This window comes from Neomonachus schauinslandi, chromosome 3, assembly GCF_002201575.2.
Source record: "Neomonachus schauinslandi chromosome 3, ASM220157v2, whole genome shotgun sequence".
NCBI lineage: Eukaryota > Metazoa > Chordata > Mammalia > Carnivora > Phocidae > Neomonachus > Neomonachus schauinslandi.
Window position 1 is genome coordinate 115,991,104 of NC_058405.1, and position 23,738 is coordinate 116,014,841.

The 23,738-nt window shown below is 36.3% G+C and overlaps 1 protein-coding gene across 1 annotated transcript in view; it reads right to left on the reverse strand.

Moving 5' to 3' along the window:
• The window catches only part of STAM2 (signal transducing adaptor molecule 2), a 51,024-nt gene that overhangs the window by 22,999 nt on the left and 4,287 nt on the right, over positions 1-23,738 (reverse strand). Inside the window, exons 2-7 of the mRNA XM_021702700.2 lie at positions 7,260-7,344; positions 4,906-4,981; positions 4,692-4,790; positions 3,613-3,759; positions 2,047-2,116; positions 1,275-1,461 (exon numbers count right to left, since the gene is read on the reverse strand). Of these exons, the coding sequence (XP_021558375.1) occupies positions 1,275-1,461; positions 2,047-2,116; positions 3,613-3,759; positions 4,692-4,790; positions 4,906-4,981; positions 7,260-7,344 (664 nt within the window). The remainder of the gene's footprint in view (positions 1-1,274; positions 1,462-2,046; positions 2,117-3,612; positions 3,760-4,691; positions 4,791-4,905; positions 4,982-7,259; positions 7,345-23,738) is intronic.

A 23,738-nucleotide genomic window follows, 5' to 3' on the forward strand; every position in this document is an offset into this window, starting at 1 on the left:
ATGATTACTTTCTTGACTGCCTAAGAGACCTTCTTTTTCTTATTCTCAATTTCTTGCAAAATTTTTCCTATCCCATCAAAACCAAAGTTCACCTGAAATGAACCCCCTGGTTAAGACTTCTTTCCCAGATGCTGTACCTGGTACAAATCTGGTCGCTGCTGGACCCCAACATTACCTCTTTCATGGCATTCACAATCTGTATTCCATACAAATATCTACAGAAATTTTAACTCTAGTTAGTCTAGATTTTAGAAGACAGAACTGTGTCCTCATTCATTTTTTATATAAACAGAGCCTATTACATAACATTTTCTTAGTAACTATTCACTGCGGGAAAGTAAAACCATTTTGTGTATCTACTCATTTAAAAACGCACTAGACTAATATATCCTTACTAAGTTATTTATAACAGATACCAAATGCATCTGCAATCTCTGTTCACAGCAACAAGCTGTTAGGAGTCACCCTTGCTAAATTTCATCAACTTCTTTTAAAACCAAAGTAAAAAATAGAATTAGGCCCAATAGAGACAGATCTATCCTTTTTTTAAAAGTTGAAGTGTAGTTGGCATACAATATTATATTAGCCTCAGATATACAATAGATCTATTCTTTACTATAACTTTAAATGATAGAGAAATTGTGAGGAAGAGTAGAGTAGCAAGTTAAGAATTGGGGAAGAACTGAGCGTAGCTTTTGGTTGCTTTTATCAGATAATATAGCTGGGGCGCCTGGGTGGCTCAGTTGGTTAAGCATCCGACTCTTGGTTTCAGCTCAGGTCTTGATCCCCGGGGTTGTGAACTCAAGCCCACCATTGGGCTTTGAGCTGGGCGTGGAGTCAGCTTGAGATTCTCTACCTACTCCCTTCCTCTCCCTCTCTCCCGCTCTTAAAAAAAAAATAATAAAAAAAAAAATAGTAATAATATAGCTGTATTTCTTCCTAAAGGCTGTTTTTTTTGCCAGTAATTTTGATATACACAACTCCCCAATGTAAATGTATTCAGATGATGACATATTTATGCTTCACAACTGTGATAAGCAACATTATTTAATACATCTTTTATCCAAGATATAAAAAATACTACCAAATTTAACAAAATAAGGAATTCACATCACCTAGTCTAACTTTTATTTTAGAAAAAAATTAAGGTATCAAAAGGCTCTATTATGATTTAAATACACCAAAGTCAAAGACCTGAATATCCAGGATTCTAAATAAAGAATATTATACTTAATAACTTCAAAATATTCCAGAAATAAAGATATAAAACTTACCTGTCATCCAAAACAATAATAATTTCACCATGTTTAAAGGTGAGTTCATTGTCCTCAACGGCTTCAAAATCATATAAAGCTCTCACTTTCCTTGCAACTTTATTATTTAACTGAATTTCTGCAGATGGATATAAGGATTTTGTTTCTGCATGCTGCTGCTTCTGTTCTTGCAATGATAATTCAATAGCTAATTTGAAAAATTGAAATGCAAAAAACGAAGAAGCCAGAATTAATTCTGATTTTTTTTAAAGTTTAATAATGTAATACTTAATAAGAATAAATGAAGTGAGTATTTTATTTGTCCAGTTAAATGCTAAATAGTTAACTTTCTTGGGACGTGGGAGGTCAGGGCAGAAAATCATGACTTTTTTTTTTTTTAAATAAAGTTTTTGCTCATTCTTTATTATCACAGTCTGTCATATACAGCAGCTATTATTTTTATAGCAAACAGATTGTGACATTATAATATGGGTAGCTTTCCATATAGGACAAGCCGTGAACATATTTCTGTGCTTGACTCATAACTTTGGCATTAAAGAAAAGGTGAAATGAAATCTCTTCAAAGGTAGGACATTAAATACATATTACTGACAAGGATTATGAATTAAATCAATATTGTATCATATCAATTGTTTTCCTTACTTTTCAGACCCTACTAGATTTGAGGTAAAATACTAAAAGTATACCCAGTTTGATTATAATTTTTATTTAAATAAATTGTCTGGCAAGAATGTTTTAAGCAACACTAAATTATACATGCTTGAGCATTTACCTTTAGCTATGTCTTCATCTTCTTTGTTTTTGTTCGATGATGTACCATTCTTGGCAGCAGATGAGACAGTCTGTGAATGTATGAGTAAAATGAACACAGCCACCGTTTCAAAGAAAATACAAGCTCTATAATTACTTGCACATGTTAATTTTTTAAAAACTGACGAGTTTCTTTTAAAAGTGAAGTTCTTTGTAAAAATTTTAAGTAGCAGTTTTCAAATACTAAAACAAAACATCAGAATTTTCAAGAAAACATTATAAATTCACAAAGGGCACAAACTGGCTTACATTTTGCATCCATCTTAGTATCTGATACAGAACATGGCATACAGAAAGTACTTAAATACGAATCTCTCCTGATTGTACTTCCCTGATCTCAACTGTCCAAGGTCTCTTATTCAGTGAGGGGCATCAAGCTCCACAAGAAGCGGCAGCAAGAAGCCATGATAATTACTGAAGAGAGAGGGCGGACAGAGACAATGGGTGCAGTTCTAGGAATACACGTTAAGCTCTCATTTAGTACTCATTGTACTTGAATCTTGGTGCTTCTTCAGGCACAGTAGAGGACTTAGGAAGGTCATGTTTAAATTTAAAGGCACGCAAGACAGAGACGTCCAGGATTCTGAACCATCAACCAGTTCTTTAAACACAGGTTTTTGACATACGAAGACAGAGCAGAAAAATGCTTGCTTTCATTACTTGTAAGGTTTTTGTCCCCAAATCCTCTTAGTTCTGGTCAACTCTAAAGATTCTTTCTGTCTCTTTAGTCTACAGTCTAAATTAAAATAAAATATACATTTCTCGCCCTCTTAGTTTCTTTCCCTAGCCCGTATCCTAATATGAAGTGGAAGGCAAGAGGCACCGAAGCAAAACTCAAGATAGCGTTCTTCTCCCACACTTAAATAGCCCACTCTGTGACTCATTATCCCTACCTCCACCCCTGTCCTACTAAAGCTATCCCCTACCTCCTCAAATAAATTTCTAGTCTTATAGTTCCACTCGTCTATATGTAAGCCATTCACTCCACGCAAATTCACTCTTCAACAAACAGGTCTTGAGGTTTCTCAATTCCATGAATTTGTTCGTAGCATTCCTTCCCCAATAGGACCTCCTCCCTCCTATCTATTGGAATACATTCCAGTCTAAAAATTCTACCTCTTTACCATCCCAGTCTGTAGTTACCTCTCTCTTCTGGCATCTAGTCTTTGTTACCCCTCCCTCATCCATATGTGTCACTTACAATTTAGTTATTTTTCCCATGTATATAGCTACCCTCCACATTTACTATAAATTTCTTAAACATAAGGGCTCCCTCATACATCTATGCCTTTTGCATGACTCTAGCCTTAAACAGATTATTTATCGCTGATTCACTTCTCAAAGTTCTGATATATAAAAGAAATTCACTCAACAATTGGAACATCTACTAAATATAAGGCACTATCTCAGGCACCTGGAGAGGAGAGGTGGGAAGGGATGATTACGACAGACCTTGCCTAGTTTTTATATAAGATACATACCTTCAAAATAGTGTAAGGTCAACCACGGATCTAAATGAATCTCTTACCTGAGAACCTGCTGGAGGAAAGGTAATTCCTTCTTCCTTCATAGATTTAATAGTTGCAGATATTAGACTAAACTGAGGATCCTTCTGAAACTCTTCTGACCATTCCACCATTAAAGACTTCAGTTTTTCACATACTTTAGGATGAGCCTTTTAAAGGCAAGGCAAAGAAAGAAATAAAACTATGGTTAAAGTAAGTACTTGAATTATTTAACAGATTATCACCAAAATTCTCTTTAATTATACAAACATCAACAAAAGTCCACCAATCAATCCCTAGCCTAGATGAGTGCTTGATAAATGCCTGTTTTCGTTTTAAGATAGAGCTGTTTCTTGTAAAATTACCCTTTTAACATCAATTTCTAACTCTTACTATAATGACAACAGATCTTTTATACTCAGAGGTTATTTCTTCTATTTTTTTTAATATGCTCAATATCAGATTAAGCTTTTTATATCAACTAAACTAAAATTCCTGGATTTTTGCCACTAATAGCAAGAGAAGCTTCAGAGTTTCTATCCCAAAGAAATCAGTAACAGAAACTCTATTGTGAAGCACCCCAACCCTGCTCTAAAATAAAGGTCCTCTTTGCTTGCCATCTCTAGTGTGAATCAGTACAGCCGAGTGGTTGGTTTGGACTCTGAAGTTCTAGAAACCTGGATCTGAACTTCAGCTGTGCCACGTACTAGCTGCATGACCTGGGACAAGTTACTGAACTTCTTCTCTCTAAGCCTCAGCTTCTGCATTTATAAAATAGGAATGACAAGAGAATCTAACTTTTAAGGGTTATTAAGAGCATTAAACAAGACAGTCCATGTAAAACCCTTAAAGCAGTGACTGTTTACTAACTCTAAATAAAGATTAGCTATTATCACAAGTATATATGCTTTGGGAAGGAAAACAGTTTTTGGTGCTACAAATGAAAACATCAAGTTTTAGAACAGGAAGTTTATTTCATTTCAAACTTAGCTAAAAGTGATTTCATTCATAATACAACTTTATTAATGCTATATATAGTTAAAATGACAGACAGTGTATGTACTTTTTAATGACTTAAATTTCTTCTCTTCTTAAAATTTACCTTATTTTTTATCACAGCACGTACTTCTGTTGCAAAATCACGGGAACATACTTCTAAATGAAATATCTTTCCACAGTTTGCCACACAAGCCCCAAGAAGCTATTAATTAAAATAAAAAATCAATATACAAATGTTGAGATATTATCTTACTTAACTTACTGAAATAAATACACATTTAAAATTTGGGTCAAATAATAAGCTGACTTTTACTTACAGTTAACGCCTGCAGAGCAACATGAGGAACCTTATGATTTACCCTTTTCATTATGGCTTTTAGGCAATCTTTTGCTCTAAGAAAAAAATGAAGAATATTAAGCATTTATTCAGAATTTCAACTTAAACATTAAAAATATAAGGCATTCTACTATCAAATAACTTTAAATTTAAAAATAAAATCCTGGGGCACCTGGGTGGCTCAGATGGTTAAGTGTCTGCCTTCAGCTCAGGTCATGATCCCAGGGTCCTGGGATCGAGCCCCACATCGGGCTCCTGGCTCAGCGAGGAGCCTGCTTCTCCCTCTCCCTCTGCCTCTCTCCCTGCTCATGCTTTCTCTCTCTCTCTCTGTATCTCTGTGTCTCAAATGAATAAATAAAATCTTTAAAAAAAAAAAATCCTGCAAACTTCACTTCATTAAAGGAATACATCTGTAAAATGATTCCACATAATATTTTGTTCATAGAACTGCGGAACTCTAAAAAAAAGGAGGAGCTTGTTGCAAAGGTTGTATATTCCAATATCAAGAACCAAATAATTTCCTCTAAAAGAGAACACAGGCAGCAACCTCTTTGACCTCAGCTGCAGCAACTTCTTGCTAGACACGTTGCCAGAGGCAAGGGAAGCAAGGGCAAAAATGAACTACTACTGGGACTTCATCAAGATAAAAAGCTTTTGCACAGCAAAGGAAACGGTCAACAAAACCAAAAGACAACCGACAGAATGGGAGAAGGTATTTGCAAATCTCTTATCAGATAAAGGGCTAATATCCAAAATCTATAAAGAACTTATCAAACCCAATACCCAAAAAAACAAAAAAATCCAGTCAAGAAATGGGCAGAAGACATGAACAAACATTTCTCCAAAGAAGACATACAAATGGACAACAGACACATGAAAAAATGTTCAACATCACTCAGCATGAGAGTAATACAAATCAAAACCACAGTGAGATACCACCATACAACGGTCAGAATGGCTAAAATTAACAAGTCAGGAAACAACAGATGGCGGGGATGTGGAGAAAGGGGCACCCTCTTACACTGTTGGTGGGAATGCAAGCTGGTGCAGCCACTCTGGAAAACAGTATAGAGGTTCCTCAAAAAGTTGAAAATGTAGTGATCCGAAGGGGCACCTGCGCTCTAATGTTTATAGCAGCAATGTTCACAATAGCCAAACTATGGAAAGAGCTTAGATGTCCGTCAACAGATGAATGGATAAAGAAGATGTGGTACACACACACACACACACACACACATACACACACAACGGAATACTACTCAGCCATCAAAAAATGAAAATTTGCCATTTGTAACGACATGCATGGAACTAGAGGGTATTATGCTAAGCGAATTAAGTCAATCAGAGAAAGACAATTACCATATGATCTCACTCATATGTGGAATTTAAGTAACAAAATAGGGGATCATAGGAGAAGAGAGGAAAAAATAAAACAAGATGAAATCAGAGAGGGAGACAAACCATAAGAGATTCTTAATCATAGGAAACAAACTGAGGGTTCTGGAGGGGAAGGGGGTGGGGGAATGGGGGAACTGGGTGATGGACACTGAGGAGGGCATGTGATGTAATGAGCACTGGGTATTATATGACTGATGGATCACTGACCTCTACCTCTGAAACTAATAATACATTATATGTTAATTAAGTGAATCTAAATAAAAATTTAAAAAAAGAGCCAAATAATTTCCAAAAGATCAACACAAGAGAACTATGTCATATAAATTATCTTCTTGCTTCTTCAAGACAGATTTAGTGTTCAGACAGCAAATTCTTATCTTAAAAAAAAAAAGTGCAAGGTACATAGTCTTCAAAGGTGTAAGTATAAACATGTATGAAGGTACCCTGAAAAGCTGTAATGTTAAATGCTTTTATCAGTCTTCTAAAGTATAATCAGTTCAGCTTATGTGCTGTATTCCCCCTACAAAAGCACCCTTATTTATATTCACTTTTTCATAATGATGTTATTATATTTACCTACTCACTATTGAAGGGCTTCTTCACTCTATTACATACATTATTTATCTACTTCATTATTAAAAGACTCCCATACATGTCTAAGTCACAGGGGAATTCCCTAAATAACTAGTCTATTCATTGTTAACATGTGTCCCTAGTGCGTCAAAGCTTTATATATCTCAGGTTTTCAGCTGAACTCTTTGCCCCTTGTTCTTTCAGGAGGAGGTTAATCCCATAAATCTGGCCACCAGGATCTCTTAACTTTTGTCCCCCAAAAGTAAAGAGTAAAATTCCATTTTCCTTTCAAAGTTACATCAGGGAAAGAGACACAGGTTATGAAGCTCCTAGACATTCACTGGGCATGACGGGGACTCTTACCCATTAGGAGTGCTTCCAACTTTGTCACATATGTCCATAATAAGACTCCAATCTTCTGTAGTGTTGTACTCATTTGTGGCTTTTTCTATAAGATATCAGCATACACAAAAATTAGGACATGTCACACTTGACAATAAAATACCAAGAAAGGCACAGTAGTTAAGAAGCCCTTTTCTTTTGCCAAATATAAAAAACTGAAAAACTTAAGACAGAGTAATTTTACTACTTTCAACTTTAAATTTTAAAACTATATGAATTAAATGTTCTAAGGTACACCAATAAAATGTCTTCTAAATAGTTAAATAACACTAAATAAATTACAAATCATCAATAATCCTATCAAATTCTAATTTGGAAGAACGCCTTAAAAATGTGTCATTGGCACGCCTGGGTGGCTCAGTTAAGTGTCTGACTCTTGATATCAGCTCAGGTCCTGATCTCAGGGGTGTGAGTTCAACCCTGTGTTGAACTTAAAAAAAAAATAATAATAAAATAAAATAAAAATATATCATCATATAAGGAAATATGGATTAGACTGTTCACAAAAGCATTGCTTTCAAAGAGCAAAAAAGGAAAATGGATTAATAAAATATAGTAAATTCATACAGTTGAATGTGAAAATGAGTTATACAGAACTAAATGTACAAAAATGTATAAATCCCAAAATATAATGATTTGGTTTATACTGAGTTTAAAAAGCTAATAGTAGAATAGATAACATTCACATAAACTTTTTTTTTTTTAAGATTTTATTTATTTATTCATGAGAGACAGGGAGAGAGAGAGAGAGAAGCAGAGGGAGAAGCAGGCTCCCAAGGAGCAGGGAGCCCGATGCGGGACTCGATCCCAGGACCCTGGGATCATGACCTGAGCCAAAGGCAGACGCTTAACCGTCTGAGCCACCCAGGTGCCCTCATATAAACTTTCTAAACAGCTTTACTGAGATATAATTCACATCCCAATACAATTCACCCGTCTAAAGTGTACAGTTTGATTTTTTTAGCATATTCACAGACTTGTGCAACTATCACCATTATCTAATTCTAGAACATTTCATCACCCTAAAAAGAAATCCATACCCATTGGCAGTCACAGCCCAATGTCCCCCCATAACCCCCACCCTAGACAACCATGAATCCATTTCTATAAATTTGCCTAATCTGGACTTCTCGTATAAAGAGAATCATACAATATGTGGCTTTTTGTGACTAGCTTTTATTTAGTAGAATGTTTTCAAGTTCATCCATGTTGACGCATGTATCAGTACTTGTTAATTTTATTGCTGAACAATATTCCACTGTAGATATGCTTCATTTTATTTATCCATTCACCAGCTGAACATTTGGTTGTTGTTCAGTTTTGTTTCGTTTTTTAACTTTTTGGCTAATATGAATAATGCAATGTTGCTATGAACATTTCTGTACAAGTTTTGTGTGGTACATACTTCTCTCCTTGGTATATATCTAAGAAAAGTGCTGAGTTGTGTGGTAATTTTATGCTTAATTTTTTTAGGAACTTGGCAAACAGTTTTCTAAAGCAGCTGTTCCATTTTACATTCTCACTCTACATGAATGTTTCATATAAAGTTTTAAAATATTCGAAAACCCTATATTCTCTAGTGATACTTATATAGGTAGTAGAAATATTAATAAAATGCGTAATAGTGGTAAACATCAAACTGGAGATAGGATGGGGGGTATACAGGGGCTTACTTGTATTTATAAAGTTTTGTTTATTAAGTTAGGCACGGAATAGCTAGAGATTATTTTATTCTCAGCATGTTTTTGTGGTCTGAAGCATTTCATAATTGAAATAAAAATTAAAAAGTAAAATTTTTAAAAAGCATGATGAGAATATGATGACTGCATTACACTGCATTTTTACTTTTTTTTTAAGATTTTATTTGTGAGAGAGAGAGAGAGAACGAGCACAAGCAGAGGGGAGCGGCAGGCAGAAGGAGAAGCAGGCTCCCCAGTGAGCAGGGAGCCCAATGCGGGCCTCAATCCCACAACCCTGGCATCATGACCTGAGCCGAAGGCATGTGCTTAACTGACTGAGCCACGCAGGTGTCCCTACTCTATTTTTTATAAAATTTTAAAATCAAGAAATACTTTTTTTTCTGCTATTAGAGAGATAGGGATATAAAAATTACCACTTTAGAAACATTGTTTAATCTTTTCCCTTTTTAATAAATTTATAATTTCAAATATGGCCAAACCTGAGTATTATATTCATATAGGCCTATCATAATAAGCAGGAAAGATGGTAGAAATCTAGAGCTATTCCTCTATTAAAGGCAAGGAATAATAAAAGAAGGCACAAAATGAACAGGCTTAGCAAACTTTGCAAGTAGGAAAGAGAAATACAGAATCCAGTTAACCTCAGTTAAATGCTGGAACTCACTTTTTTTTAAAAAAATTATGTTATGTTAGTCACCATACATTACATCATTAGGTTCTGATGTAGTGTTCCATGATTCATTGTTTGTGTATAACACCCAGTGCTCCATGCAATATGTGCCCTCCTTAATACCCATCACCAGGCTAATCCAACCTCCCACCCCCCTCCCTTTTAGAACCCTCAGTTTGTTTCTCAGAGTCGAGAGTCTCTCATGGTTCATCTCTCCCTCCAATTCCCACCCCCCCCGCCATTTTTCCCTTCCTTCTCCTAATGTCCTCCATGCTATTCCTTATGTTCCACAAATAAGTGAAACCATATGATAATTGACTCTCTGCTTGACTTATTTCACTTAGCATAATCTCCTCCAGTTCCGTCCATGTTGATGCAAAAGTTGGGTATACATCCTTTCTGATGGCTGAATAATATTCCATTGTATATAGGGACCACATCTTTTTTTTTTTCTCAAAGATTTAATTTATTTGACAGAGAGATAGCACAAGCAGGCAGAGCAGCAGGCAGAGGGAGAGGGAGAAGCAGGCTCTCCATGGGTAGGGAGCCCAATGCAGGGCTCGATCCCAGGACCCTGGGATCATGACCCAAGCCGAAGGTAGCCGTTTAACCAACTGAACCACCCAGGCGCCCCGCAACCACATCTTCTTTATCCATTCATCTGTTGAAGGGCATCTCGGCTCCTTCCACAGTCTGGATATTGTGGACACTGCTGCTATGAACACTAGGGTGTATGTGGCCCTTCTTTTCACTACATCTGTATCTTTGGCGTAAATGCCCAGTAGTGCAATTGCTGGGTCATAGGGTAGCTCTATTTTTAACTTTTTGAGGAATTTCCACACTGTTTTCCAAAGTGGCTGTACCACCTTGCATTCCCACCAACAGTGTAAGAGGGCTCCCCTTTCTCCACAACCTCTCCAACATTTGTTGTTTCTTGCCTTGTCAATTTTTGCCATTCTAACTGGTGTAAGGTAGTATCTCATTGTGGTTTTGATTTGAATTTCCGTGATGGCTAATGATGATGAACATTTTTTCATGTGTCTGTCAGCCATTTGTATGTCTTCTTTGGAGAAGTGTCTGTTCATGTCCTCTGCCCATTTTTTGACTTATTTGTTTTTTGGGTGTTGAGTTTGAAAAGTTCTTTATAGATCTTGGATACCAGCCCTTTACCTGTAGTGTCATTTGCAAATATCTTCTCCCATTCTGTGAGTTGCCTTTTTGTTTTGTTGACTATTTCCTTTGCTGTGCAGAAGCTTTTTATCTTGATGAAGTCCCAAAAGTTCATTTTCGCTTTTGTTTCCCTTGCCTTTGGAGACATGTCTTGAAAGAAGTTGCTGTGCCCGATGTTGAAGAGGTTACTGCCTACTAGGACTTTGATGGATTCCTGTCTCACATTGAGGTCTTTCATCCATTTAGAGTTTATCTTTGTGTATGGTGTAAGCGAATGGTCAAGTTTCATTCTTCTGTATATAGCTGTCCAATTTTCCCAGCACCATTTATTGAAAAGACTATCTTTTTCCCATTGGACATTTTTCCTGCTTTGTCGAGGATTATTTGACCATAGAGTTGAGGGTCCATATCCGGGCTCTCTATTCTGTTCCATTGATCTACGTGTCTGTTTTTGTGATCACCAAGACAGCACAACATACCATGCTGTCTTGGTGATCACAGCTTTGTAATATAGCTTGAAATCAGGAACTCACTTTTAAAATCCATCCAAATTGCTTGAACTATTAATGGATGGAAAGTAATTATTGTGACATATGTGTTGAAATGACAAGCCAGAGATTTTAGAACAGTAATACATTTTTGCCTACCGTAAGTTCTAGACTCAAGCACCACACTATGAGGTGGAAACATATCTACTCAGGTCCAGCTTTTTCCCTTGTACAAAGATGACTAATTCTTCTACATGGGAAGTCAGACCATGCTGTATATTTTAGAGGTTTAAAATACTTAACTATGTCTTAATTACACACCTAATAAATTCAGTGACTTCAAAAGTACAGACCAGAAAAAAACTCCTAATTCTACCAACCTCTTTTGAAACTATGATGCTTATCTTTCCAGACTTTTTTCTACATGTATATGGAAAACTACTGAAAATACATAGAAACCTAAATAAAACAGAATCATGTATGAGGTGGCTCCAAAAAGAGCACCCGAAAGCTGATAACTCTACCCCTGCCAAAGTTATGAACAAGTTGAGAAACAAAACAAATAATAAAATATCACTGCTATTACTAATAGAAGCTGTAGGTGTACTAGACAAATGGGCTTGCTGATAGTGAACCTCAGAGGTGGGCATGCTTTAGCACTAGACAGAGGCTGACCTCTCCCTGCAGAGGTAAGCCCCTACACAGCTTATATGATAGAGGAGGAGATGAAAAATCACTCAACGGCTGTAGAAAGACTAGCTAGCTCCTACACATCAATGAAGTGCATCCGTAGGGATAACTACTCTCAAATTTACCAATCAGATAAGTCATTACATCAAAGATGAAGTGACTTAAAGGAGAAAGAGCAGACTTAGGGCGACACTAACGGAATTCCCTTCTCAAGAAGGAAACCAGAGGTAGAGAAAAAGTATTTCCCACTAATACTTGTGATCATACTAAATATATCATTTGCTAAGCTGCATTTCCACTTATATAAACATCTCTCTATGTTCATAAATATAAACCTATACCAATACTTTTTAATAACTGCATGCTGTATCATTACATACACAGTGGCCACAAAGTACCTCCTCAAGCTAGTGAGAAGTTATCAACACACTGTGATTTTAAATCCCTCAGGCTCTCTGTTATACTCACTGGTATCATCATACATATTGATGCCCCCACAGAATAAATGTAAAATAATTAAAAGAGGTTAGGATTTCATGCAGAGGCCCTTCTACAGATGCTGCATAGCATAAATACTTTGTCTATTATATGTCTCTACCCCACCTCTCTTCCTCTCAACCCCCAAAATGAATGTAAGCTCCATGATGGCAGGAATTCTTTGTTTTGTTTACTATTATTATTTCTAGTGCATAAACCAGTATCTGGAGCACACAGTAGGGTACTCAGCAAACAGTGGTTTGATGAATAATGAATGACAGTTGCTCCTCCCTAAAACTTTGAAGTCTGTACAAAGTTTTGGACCAGCAAGAGCTTCTGGACCAGCAAGTTTGCTAAGCAAACATCCAAAGGGGCTGCATAGGATCAAACTTCACTAGCAACATCATGTGGCAACAAAAGGCAGTAACACTATTGGCCTATAGCTTTATAAGGTTCCAGTTCCCTGCTTTATTTACTAAAGAGGAATGACAATACCTTTGGCACTCTCAACCAAGAGACAAGGTAAGTAGGGAAAGGAATGTCTCAAGAGGGAAGCAAAGGGCTTCTTGTGCTGTGATATATAGGTAACTTTGATCTAGAGTCTGAAGAGCAAATCACATGTATTATATGTGACTTGCCAGCTTCATGCTCATCTTTTCTTTGCTTTTAAGCTTTTTGTTTTTGATAGGGTTTTGTTTTTCCTGTACAGATCATTCTTTCTTTCTATAGTATCATTCGGTACAGTGTTTAGAACTACCTGAAGATTAAATATTCACCTATATTATCTTTTGAATATGTATTATTTCTCTTTTATAGGTAAATCTTTAGTCTCTCTGGAATTTCATTTGGCAAATGGAATGAAGTAGGGACAGAAAAATATTTTACTAATTATTTGTCAGTAGTTCCAAAATCAAGGATCTATCATTTCCTCTTTGACCTGTGAAGCCAGCATCATCATTTACCAAATTCTGCCAGTACACATATGCATGAGTACAAAGAGCTGAGTCTGATTTTAGACCATCTAATAACCTATTATTGATAAAACTCAACTTTTAATGATTATTTCTTCAATTTCAGCCTGTGATACACAATTAAATGTGAAACCTATTAAAGACCTACCAAAAACGCTTCCAACAATTTCAAAAATACCTAAACAGTATTTTTTACTTGATTTAATTTTTATAGAAAATGGAAAAATCCTGATTTGAATACTCTATCCAGCATAGTTTATGCTCTACAAATACAGGATTCGCAATTACTCTTTTAAAAAAGTAAAAAATCTGAAGACTTTATAATGGCCTGCCAAAAAGGACTTCATTTTTCAAGTGAACTAAATAACAGTTAAATTATGTACTTAGGAGTATTTTAAACTCCTGGAAAAAATTTTAAATATTATAATTAAGGAACCATTCTTGTACAGTATTGTCACTTTGCCCAGTGTTAGGGCCATACCTCACATTATCCTGTGTCAAATGCATAGAGAGGAGAGAGAGTTTAAAAAGCCCTCCTGGGGCCTACATGCTAAATTTCCAGGGTTGGTGGGTGTAAGCCAGGTTTTGATTACTGCATATAAAGAGCCTCAAATACACTGAAATATTTCACAAAGATTCTAACAATATCACATTCAGTCCATCAATACCTATAAAGAACAAAAAGGCGCCCCCTCTACACAGTGCATTATGTTCAGCATACAATTTTAAAAACAATTCAAGTCTACCCATAAAACTTTTAATGAAATAGGCTCTACCAGTAATTTTTAAAACTTAATTATATAAAAGAAAAATGCTCATAAGACATCTATAATGCTCCTCCTACTATGTTTGGAAATAAAAACTCATGACTGGTCTGCTTCCAACCACAGCAGAGTATCTGCTACCAGATTTGTTATTCTACCAAAAAAAAGTACAAAACAGGCCACAATATATGAGGCAACTGTGTTCAGGAAATGAATAACAGGCAGTGCAGGTCTGAGATCTCTGAGGGAAGGGAAATATGAAGGCCCCACGATGGCCCAAGATTTTGCCTGGGAACACTCTCCTGTCCCAACACAAGGGGAACTAGCCCAAGCAGAGCAGCTGGGATAAACAGACCAAATATCTGAGCACCAAATTTCTGGGATTTAACATGGGTCCTTGGTCAAGGGCTAGGCAATTTGAATCTCTATGAAGTCTAGCAGAGATCACCTGCTATCGGGCTGGAAGGTCTGGCAGTACAGGGAGTCCTCGGAGTTCCTGCTTATTATGGACTGAACGTTTGTATCCCCACAAAATTCAGATATTCAAGACTCAACCTACAGTGTTGCTGTATTTGGAGACTGAGCTTTTATCTAAAGGTTAAAGGAAGTCATGAGGGTGGGGCCCTGATCCAATAGGATTAGTATCCTAATAAGAAGAGACAACATGGAGCTCACTATAATCTCACTATCTCTCCATACAAGCACAAAGAAGAGGTCATGTGAGCACACAATGAAAAGGCAGCCATCTGCAATCCAAGGGAAGACACATTTCAAGATGGTTGACCTTCATATCAAGAGACCAATCCTGCTGGGACCTTGCTCTTGGACTTCCAGTATCCAGAACCGTAAGAAGATACACTTGTTGTTGAATTCATCTAGTTTAACGTATTTTGTTATAGAAGCCCAAGTGGACTAATACTCCCCCCAACCAGAGTAGAGAGAACATTTCAGGCATTCACAATGCCTGAAACACAAAAAGAGAGTAAAGGTCCTCTGTAATTTAGTACAATATCAAAATGGGCCTGCCTCACAAAGAAAATCAAACCTAACAAAAACCTAAAAGATCCTCCCATAACTACTTGACAGAACAAAATTCAACACTCTTTAAGGAAAGACAACATAACCTAGCCTCCTTACAAAGAATAATCATCACTAACAGCATAATATAAAAAATCACCAGTATACGAAAAAGTATCCCATAATCAAAATATAAGTAATACTAAAAAAGATAATAGCATAATTCAAATATCAGAATTAGCCAAAAAAAAAAAGTACTTAAAGCAGGTATTATCAAGAACTTAAAGCAAAAGATGGTCATAATAAGTAAATAGATGGTGAGTGCTCAGCAGAGAAAAGGGAACTATAAAATTAGAATTTCTCGAACTAAAAAGTAGGATTATCAACTAAAAAATTCACTAGAGATGGGCTTCAAAACAGACTGGAGACTGCAGAAACAGTGAATGTAAAGAAAAATCAACAGCAGTTATCAAATTTGAAGAATAAAAAAATTTTAACTGAACAGTCTCAGTATAATACTAACTTTTTAAACTTGCTATGTAACAAATTACTCCAAGTTAGGAGTTTAAAACACCACCCATTATTACCTATAGTCCTATAGTTAAAATCTAGGTATGCTTGGCTGGGTTCTATGCTCAGAGTATTACAAGACTTCTTATTGGGGGGTTTGGTGTTACTTAACTAAAACATGGTTAACTAAATTCACACATACTGGAACTATATAAAATGAGGACTATCTGTACATTAAAGCAGAGTTTAAATCCTTCCTCAAATGTGCATGGAACTATCAAAACCTGGAAATAATTTAGGACAATATACACAGTATATTCTCTAAATACAATGTTTTTTTTTTTTTTTTTATTAGACCAAGTATAATACCCAACCACATGGAAATTAACAATCAGGAATATAATTAACATTATAACAAAGAATACACAAATTTGTTATAATTAGTATACAACATATCAGTATCTTTTTTTTTTTAAAGATTTCATTTATTTATTTGTCAGAGAGAGAGCAAGCACACAAGCAGGGGAAGAAGCAGGCAGAGGGAGAAGCAGGCTCCCCGCTGAGCAAGGAGCCCAATGCGGGACTCAGTCCCAGGACCCTGGGATCATGACCTGAGCTGAAGGCAGACGCTTAACCAACTGAGCCACCCAGGCGTCCCAACATATCAATATCTTGAGACGTGACTCAACCAATGCTTAGATCTTAGAGGAAAAATTGTGTTTTATGTATTAATACAAAAAAGACCAATTATTTTTATACCTTATAGTAGTTTAGGAGAAAACTGGAAAAAAATTTTTTTCAATAGTTTCCAGCAATAACTAGAAAATGGAAAGTAAGTAAATGACTAGAATTCATTTTTGGCATCTAACAGGAAACCATAGCTCACAGCTTTTACTAAAGATACAAAAATGTTCTTTCTTTGGACCAATTCATTATGAACTAAATAATTATTATATTTTTTTGATCTTTTATTTTTTTTTAAGATTTTATTTTTATTCATTTGACAGAGAGACAGCGAGAGAGGGAACACAAGCAGGGGGAGTGGGAGAGGGAGAAGCAGACCTCCCGCGGAGCAGGGAGCCTGACACAGGGCTCGATCCCAGGCCCCCAGGATCATGACCTGAGCCGAAGGCAGACGCTTAACGACTGAGCCACCCAGGCACCCCCTAAATAATTATTGAAAATGTAGGAGAGCCAATTCTTTCTAGTTTATAAATAAGTCATACATGTTTAATGATGAAAATAATTATATATACTTGTTATTAAGTTTCTAGACCACACAATTTTTTGTAAATTTAGACTAAAGTATTTATGTCCAAAAACCTCAACCTGATAGATAATAAATATTTCATCACTTTCTCTGACTTTAATAACAACCACACTTAGCATTCTAGAATATCTGGGTTTAGCATACATTTTCTCATTTACTCCTCCCTCCTTATTTAATGTTTTGGTTTGTTTGGGTGTATTTCATTGATGGAAATCTTTAGTTTACTCTGGGGAAAGCAGTAATATAAATTCTACCTTAAAATAAACTGTTCATTATCTTTTTTTTTTTTTACACTGTTCATTATCTTCTAAAATGAAAACCAACTTACAGCTCTTAGTACTGAATGGTAGGTAATAACTGAATTAAGAACAACCGTAATAGCTTCAAAACATTTTATATATGCTAAACCACTTACACTTCAATCAAATGAAGTAAGGATTCCCCATTTTATAGATGAGGAAACAGACACAGAAAACTAGCGCAAGGACATAAAGCTAGTAAGTAGTTAAACAGGGACTTCAGTCTGGGGCATTTGACTCAGGGTATCCTCAAACTGCTGCTTGAACACAATTTTTGTTCAAAACTGCTAAAGTGAGGCGCCTAGGTGGCTCAGTCATAAAGCGTCTGCCTTCGGCTCAGGTCATGATCCCAGGGTCCTGGGGTCGAGACCCACATCGGGCTCCCTGCTCCGCAGGAAGCCTGCTTCTCCCTCTCCCACTCCCCCTGCTTATGTTCCTGCTCTTGCTATGTCTCTGTCAAATAAATAAATAAAATATTAAAAAAAAAAAAAAACTGCTAAAGTAACTCTTCCCAACAAGTTAGTTTTCAGTTTCCCTATGTGCAAATATTTTAAATATACTGAATAGGGCAAATGCAAATTCAAGTCTTGTTTATAAGGAAAGGACCATCTAATATCATCTAACTTACATCCACATCATCTAAAAATACAATATATTTAAGAGCTTCTCAAGCTGGTGGAATACAGAAGAGTGACTGACAGTCTTCTGACTTCACACTTCACTAGCATTTTTGGGGGGCACGTAGGACAGTTAGGAAGGAGGGGAAAAACCACATCAAAATCATCTTTTACTGCCTTGTAATATTGTAAACCATCTATTAAAAAGGCAAAAGGTCTAGGACCAGCCTTTATATTCCTGCAAGTTCACTTTCTTCCTGGCTGATACTTCCAACATGCCCTCTCTAAACCTGTCAGGTGACACCCATGCACGCTCCCAACTCCACAAAATGGGCATGCTCATTTCCACACTCTTACATTAGGGAATAGGGAAGAAACAGAAATGTAGTTAAGCATAATTTTTATTGTAATAGACCTATCAGGAAGCTTCATAGCTTCCTGCAAGATATCCTGCAAGATGGCTGGAGAAAAGGAAAAATAAGTCTCCAAAGTAGCTAAAATGTCATAGATGGAAAATCAAAAGCAGTTAGACTGGACAGGGGATCACATGACCTCTGCAAAAAACTGAGGAAATCATCATGCACATTCTGCATGCATCTGTGAGGTATACGCATCACCCATTAAATACTGAAGACCTGCCTTCTATACACCCAGCTCTGAAACTAACTTACTAGCCTAAGGTCTCTAGGTAGTTCACCTTGGCTCAGATTCCAATCTGAATCCATGTTCTTATTTAGAGATTAAAATGGCTGCCAGGCTTAAAAGAGGACCTGTGAAAATTAAGTGAAAAGAAAAATGGATGAAACACTTAAAAATCGATACTTCAAAAAAGAGGTTATTCATTTATTTGTTTGTTTATTTATTGTAAGTAAGCTCCACACCCACCATGGGGCTTGAACTCACAACCCCAAGATCAAGAGTTGCATGTTCCACTGACTAAGCCAGCCAGGGGCCCCTCAAATAAATTTATTTAAAGGTGTCCAACATCAATAGTCATCAGATAAATGCCTATTAAAACTACAATGAGATAACACTAGAATGACTAAAATTCTTAAAAGTACACCACCAGGTACTTACAAATTTCTGACATGAAATTGAAGTAATATGAGCTAAAAATAAGTAGGTGGTACACTTCAGAACACTGATTTTCAGAGGGCATTGTCTGATACGTGTCACACTGACCTTCTTAGGTTCAATCCCTAAACCAAATACAAATATTTATTCACTATCAAGTGGAGTAACAGAGCTTAGTAAGACAACAATGTCAAAAAAGAAGTTCTTCCCCTTCAACCCTCAAGGGCATAGCACTAAGTAGGAAAACCAAAACATGCAACTGCTAGATTTAAGCAGAGCTTTTAGAAGAGAATGTTAAGATAATTCATCCCATGACACATAAAAGGCAAAAGAAGCTGCTTCAGATAACAATTAAAAAATCCCTTTTAGTTCACATGACCTAAATCCTGAGTCTCTACAATTCTCATGTTGCATGTGAAAACTAATAAACAAATGCTTCATAAAAGAATATTTACTGACCAAAAAGCCTGTCGAGTTTTTAGTTATGATCAAAATTTCACTAGCAAACAAATTTTTCATCCTATATGTTGCTATCATTCAAAAATTATATTAAATAGGGATACTGCACATAATAAAAAAATTTTTTTTTTTAAAGATTTTATTTATTTATTTGAGAGAGAGAGAATGAGAGACAGAGAGCATGAGAGGGAGGAGGGTCAGAGGGAGAAGCAGACTCCCCGCCGAGCAGGGAGCCCGATGCGGGACTTGATCCCGGGTCTCCAGGATCATGACCTGAGCCGAAGGCAGTCGCTTAACCAACTGAGCCACCCAGGCGCCCACATAATAAAAATTTTTAATTCATCATTTCCCTTCACGCTTTTATAAAAGACCTATTAAAAAACAACTTCTGAGATTGCATTAAAAGTCAGTCAGAACTGTAAATACTTCATGGGATCTTCAGTTTTCAACCTTCTTTAACTAGAGGAAACTAAAGAAAATCTTCCTTGAATGGAACAGTGATAGCTGTCGCAAACAAGTCTCAGCGGTAAAGAAATATTAAGTGTTCCACAGAGTGTTGTAGGAGAGGTGCTTATCCTTCAGACATCAGCAGTTACAGGTCCATTTAAAAAACTTAGAAAGACAAATACCGTATTATTTCACTCATATGTGGAATTTAAGAAACAAAACAGATGAACATATGGAAAGGGGAAAAGGGGGGGGGAAGAGGGAAACAAACTATAAGAGACTCTTAATGATAGAGAACAGAGGGTTGATGGAGGGAGGTGGGTGGGAGATGGGCTAGATGGGTGATGGGTATTAAGGAGGGCACTTGTTGGGATGAGCACTGGGTGTGGTATGTAAGTGATGAATCACTGAATTCTACTCCTGAACCAATATTGCACTGTATGTTAACTGACTAGAATTTAAGAAAAAATTAAAAAATAATAATGTTAAGGGCAGTCTAAAAGATGGGAAGCAAGATTTATTACTCCAAGACTTGAAGATGCCAATAAGCCAATGTGAACTTCAGTCCTAAAAAGGAAAGGATAAGGGAAAAGGATGAGCAATACCCAAATGTCTCTGGTTTCTAGAAACAATATGCTCACCAAGGGAGTTTGACAAATGTTGCTGATTGACGGATAACTGAAATAGGAAAGAAGACTATGAGCAAAAATATTTTTAGACACTTTGTAAAAGACAGGGCACCCGGGTGGCTCAGTTGGTTGAGCGTCTGCCTTTGGCTTAGGTCATGATCTCGGGGTCCTAAGATTGAGCCCCGTGGCTGCTCAGCGGGGAGTCTGCTTGCTTGTCCTTCTCCCTCTGCCCCTCCCCCGACTCGTGCCCTCTCTCCATCTCTCAAATGAATAAACAAAATCTTAAAAACAAACAAACAAAAGAAACAAAACTTTGTAAAAGACAAAGTGAAAAACCAAAAGGAGGGGGAAGGGGAAGGTTAGATTTGGGGACACATGGCAACCAAGGAAAGAAAAAAAATAACAGGAGATTTAAAAAAAACTATATATCCTTAAGTTTTATTTTGATATCTAAGTGATAGATGGTTAGAATTATAAGTTGTCAAGTAACTGGAGTCTGATATTCTATACTACATACTATAAACAAGGTCTACTCTTTTAACACTTAAAACGCCCTTAAGGTTCTTTCATCTAAACAAAAAAAGCAGCATAGGGACACATCCACCTAAGAACATGGCTGTAGTATTATGTTGCATATTTACTTGTAGAAAAATCATCCTCTTGCCCTCTTGCCTTACTTTCAAACTATAATCTAAGTAAGTTTAGAACTAATTATTATTATAAGGAATAAAACATTTACTTTTAATTATCAACATCATCAGTTCACAGGAAACAAAAATATAAATTACAATGCCTTTTTTCTTAAATGCTAAAACAGCATAAAAGAAATTCCCTTTTATGATTATAGCACTCTGATCATAAACCCATATGAAAGAACAAGGTCCAAAAACAGCTAAGGCTATGAAAATGAAGAAAAACAGAACAGGGGAGCTTGCCCAAGGCCACTGACATTTAAATGTGGTATTGGTGGCAGAATAGACAGAGAACAGTGTAGAAGGACCAAAAGCAGAGACACAGGCTTCATATAAGGAATGTACTGTATGAAAGAGTGTTCCAAAATCATGGGGAAAGGACAATTCAGTAAGTAGTGATAAGACAATAAATTACTGTCTACTATAGCTGATTATCCAATCAAATTCCTCCTCAGACCCTACACAAAGATCAAGTCCAGGTGGATTAAAGACCTAACTGTGAAAATCAAAACTCTAAAAATCTTTCAGAAAAAAATATGACAAGATCCTTATAACCTCAGGGTAGAGAAGTCTTAAAATAAGAAAAATGAAATCAAGAAAGACAGTCCCAATGAATTAAAACTTAAATTTTCTTGGAGTGCCTGGGTGGCTCACTTGGTTAAGCATCTGCCTTTGGCTCAGGTCATGGTGTCTCAGTCCTGGGATGGAGTCCCACTTTGGGCTCTCTGCTCAGCAGGGAGTCTGTTTCTCCCTCTCCCCCTCCCCGCCCCCGTTCCTGCATGCTCTCTCTCTCTCTTTCTCAAATGAGTAAATAAAGTCTTTTTAAAAATCCTAAATTTTCTTAATAAAAGACATCAGAAAATAAAAAGCAACAAACTGAGACACATATTTGCAATTCACACAACCAACAAGAGATTAGTAGAGAATGTATAAGGAACTCTAAAATTCAATATGACAAAATAATCCAACAGAGTAGTAAGTAAAAGTAACAAGCAGGTAATTCACAGAAAAAGAAAACAAAATAACCACGAAATATGTGAAAAGATGCTCAACTTTACTAGCAATGAAGCTGAAATGAAAACACTGCCCTATTTCACACCCATCAACTTGGAATAGATTTAAAAATATGACAACACCCAGGGTTTGTAAGGATGTGGAACAAGAAAGAACTTCACTGCCACTGTTGGTGAGAGTAAAATCTTCCACATGCACTTGGAAAGACAGCTCTGCACTAATATTTTGCAAGTCTGCACTATCTGTATTTTTTTTAAAGATTTTATTTATTTGAGAGAGAATTAGAGAGAGAGAACACATGAGAGCGGGGAGGGTCAGAGAAGCAGACTCCCTGCTGAGCAGGGAGCCCAATGAAGGAATTTACTTCAAGATATAATCCCTAATCTCTCACTCACGTAAACAAGAAAACATGAGTAAGAACTTTCACTGCACTGTTGTCTATGGCAAAAACCTGGAAAAAACTTCATGTCCATCAATAGAAGAATGAACAAATAATGTGGTATATCCATACCGTGGAATACCACACACAACTGTTAAAATTAATGAACTAAAGCTACAAATATGACAGAAATAATTCACAAAAATGCTGAATGACAAGATACAAATGACAAATGACAAAGAATGACACTATTTTTTATGAAGTTTAAAAACATGCAAAACAATACATATAGTGTATTTGCGTGTGTGTTATTTATATTATAAAATACCGTTGTATCTTTTTGGAGAGCGTTTAACTCTGAGAAGGGAGGAAAAAGAATAGGATTAGGAATAGAATAGGAAGAGAACAGCTGCTAAATATTCCAAAGAATTTCAACTCTATCTTGAATGTTTTCTTAAAAAAGATAAATAAAGTATGGCAAAATATTAGGCTTGACAGAGTTGGCTGATAGGAAAAGGACTTTATGCTAAAATACATCAACTAAAATGTGTTAAATATCTGAAGGCTTAAGGTTGTAAACAAAATACAGAAAGAAATTAACTATTAAAGTGATCATTCTCATCCACAACGAAATACTTAATTGTAATTTCTTGAAAAGATTATAGCAACCTCACTGTGTTCAAGAATTGCCTTAAGTATGTAAATGTTATAAATTTGAATATAGTAAATTGTATTAAAGGAGCACTATCAATATCTATTTTTATGTAAGCATTTCTTTCCTTTTTTTTTTTTTAAAGTAAACTCTAAACCCACCCCGGGGTTTAAACTTAGGACCCCTAGATCAAGAGTTGCATGTTCCACCTACTGAGCCAGCAAAACCCTCCTATTAAGCATTTCTTATAAAATTTCACTGGAGAAAAAGATCCCTGGACCAAAAGCCCAAGCTACCTCACAGTTACATTCTTCTAACACAAGACAAAGACACAGCAATATATGCATTCAAATTTCACTTAAAAAGTCTTCTTTCACTGCACCTGGGTGGCTCAGTTGGTTAAGCAACCAGTTCTTGATTTCGGCTGAGGTCACGATCTCAGGTAGTGAGA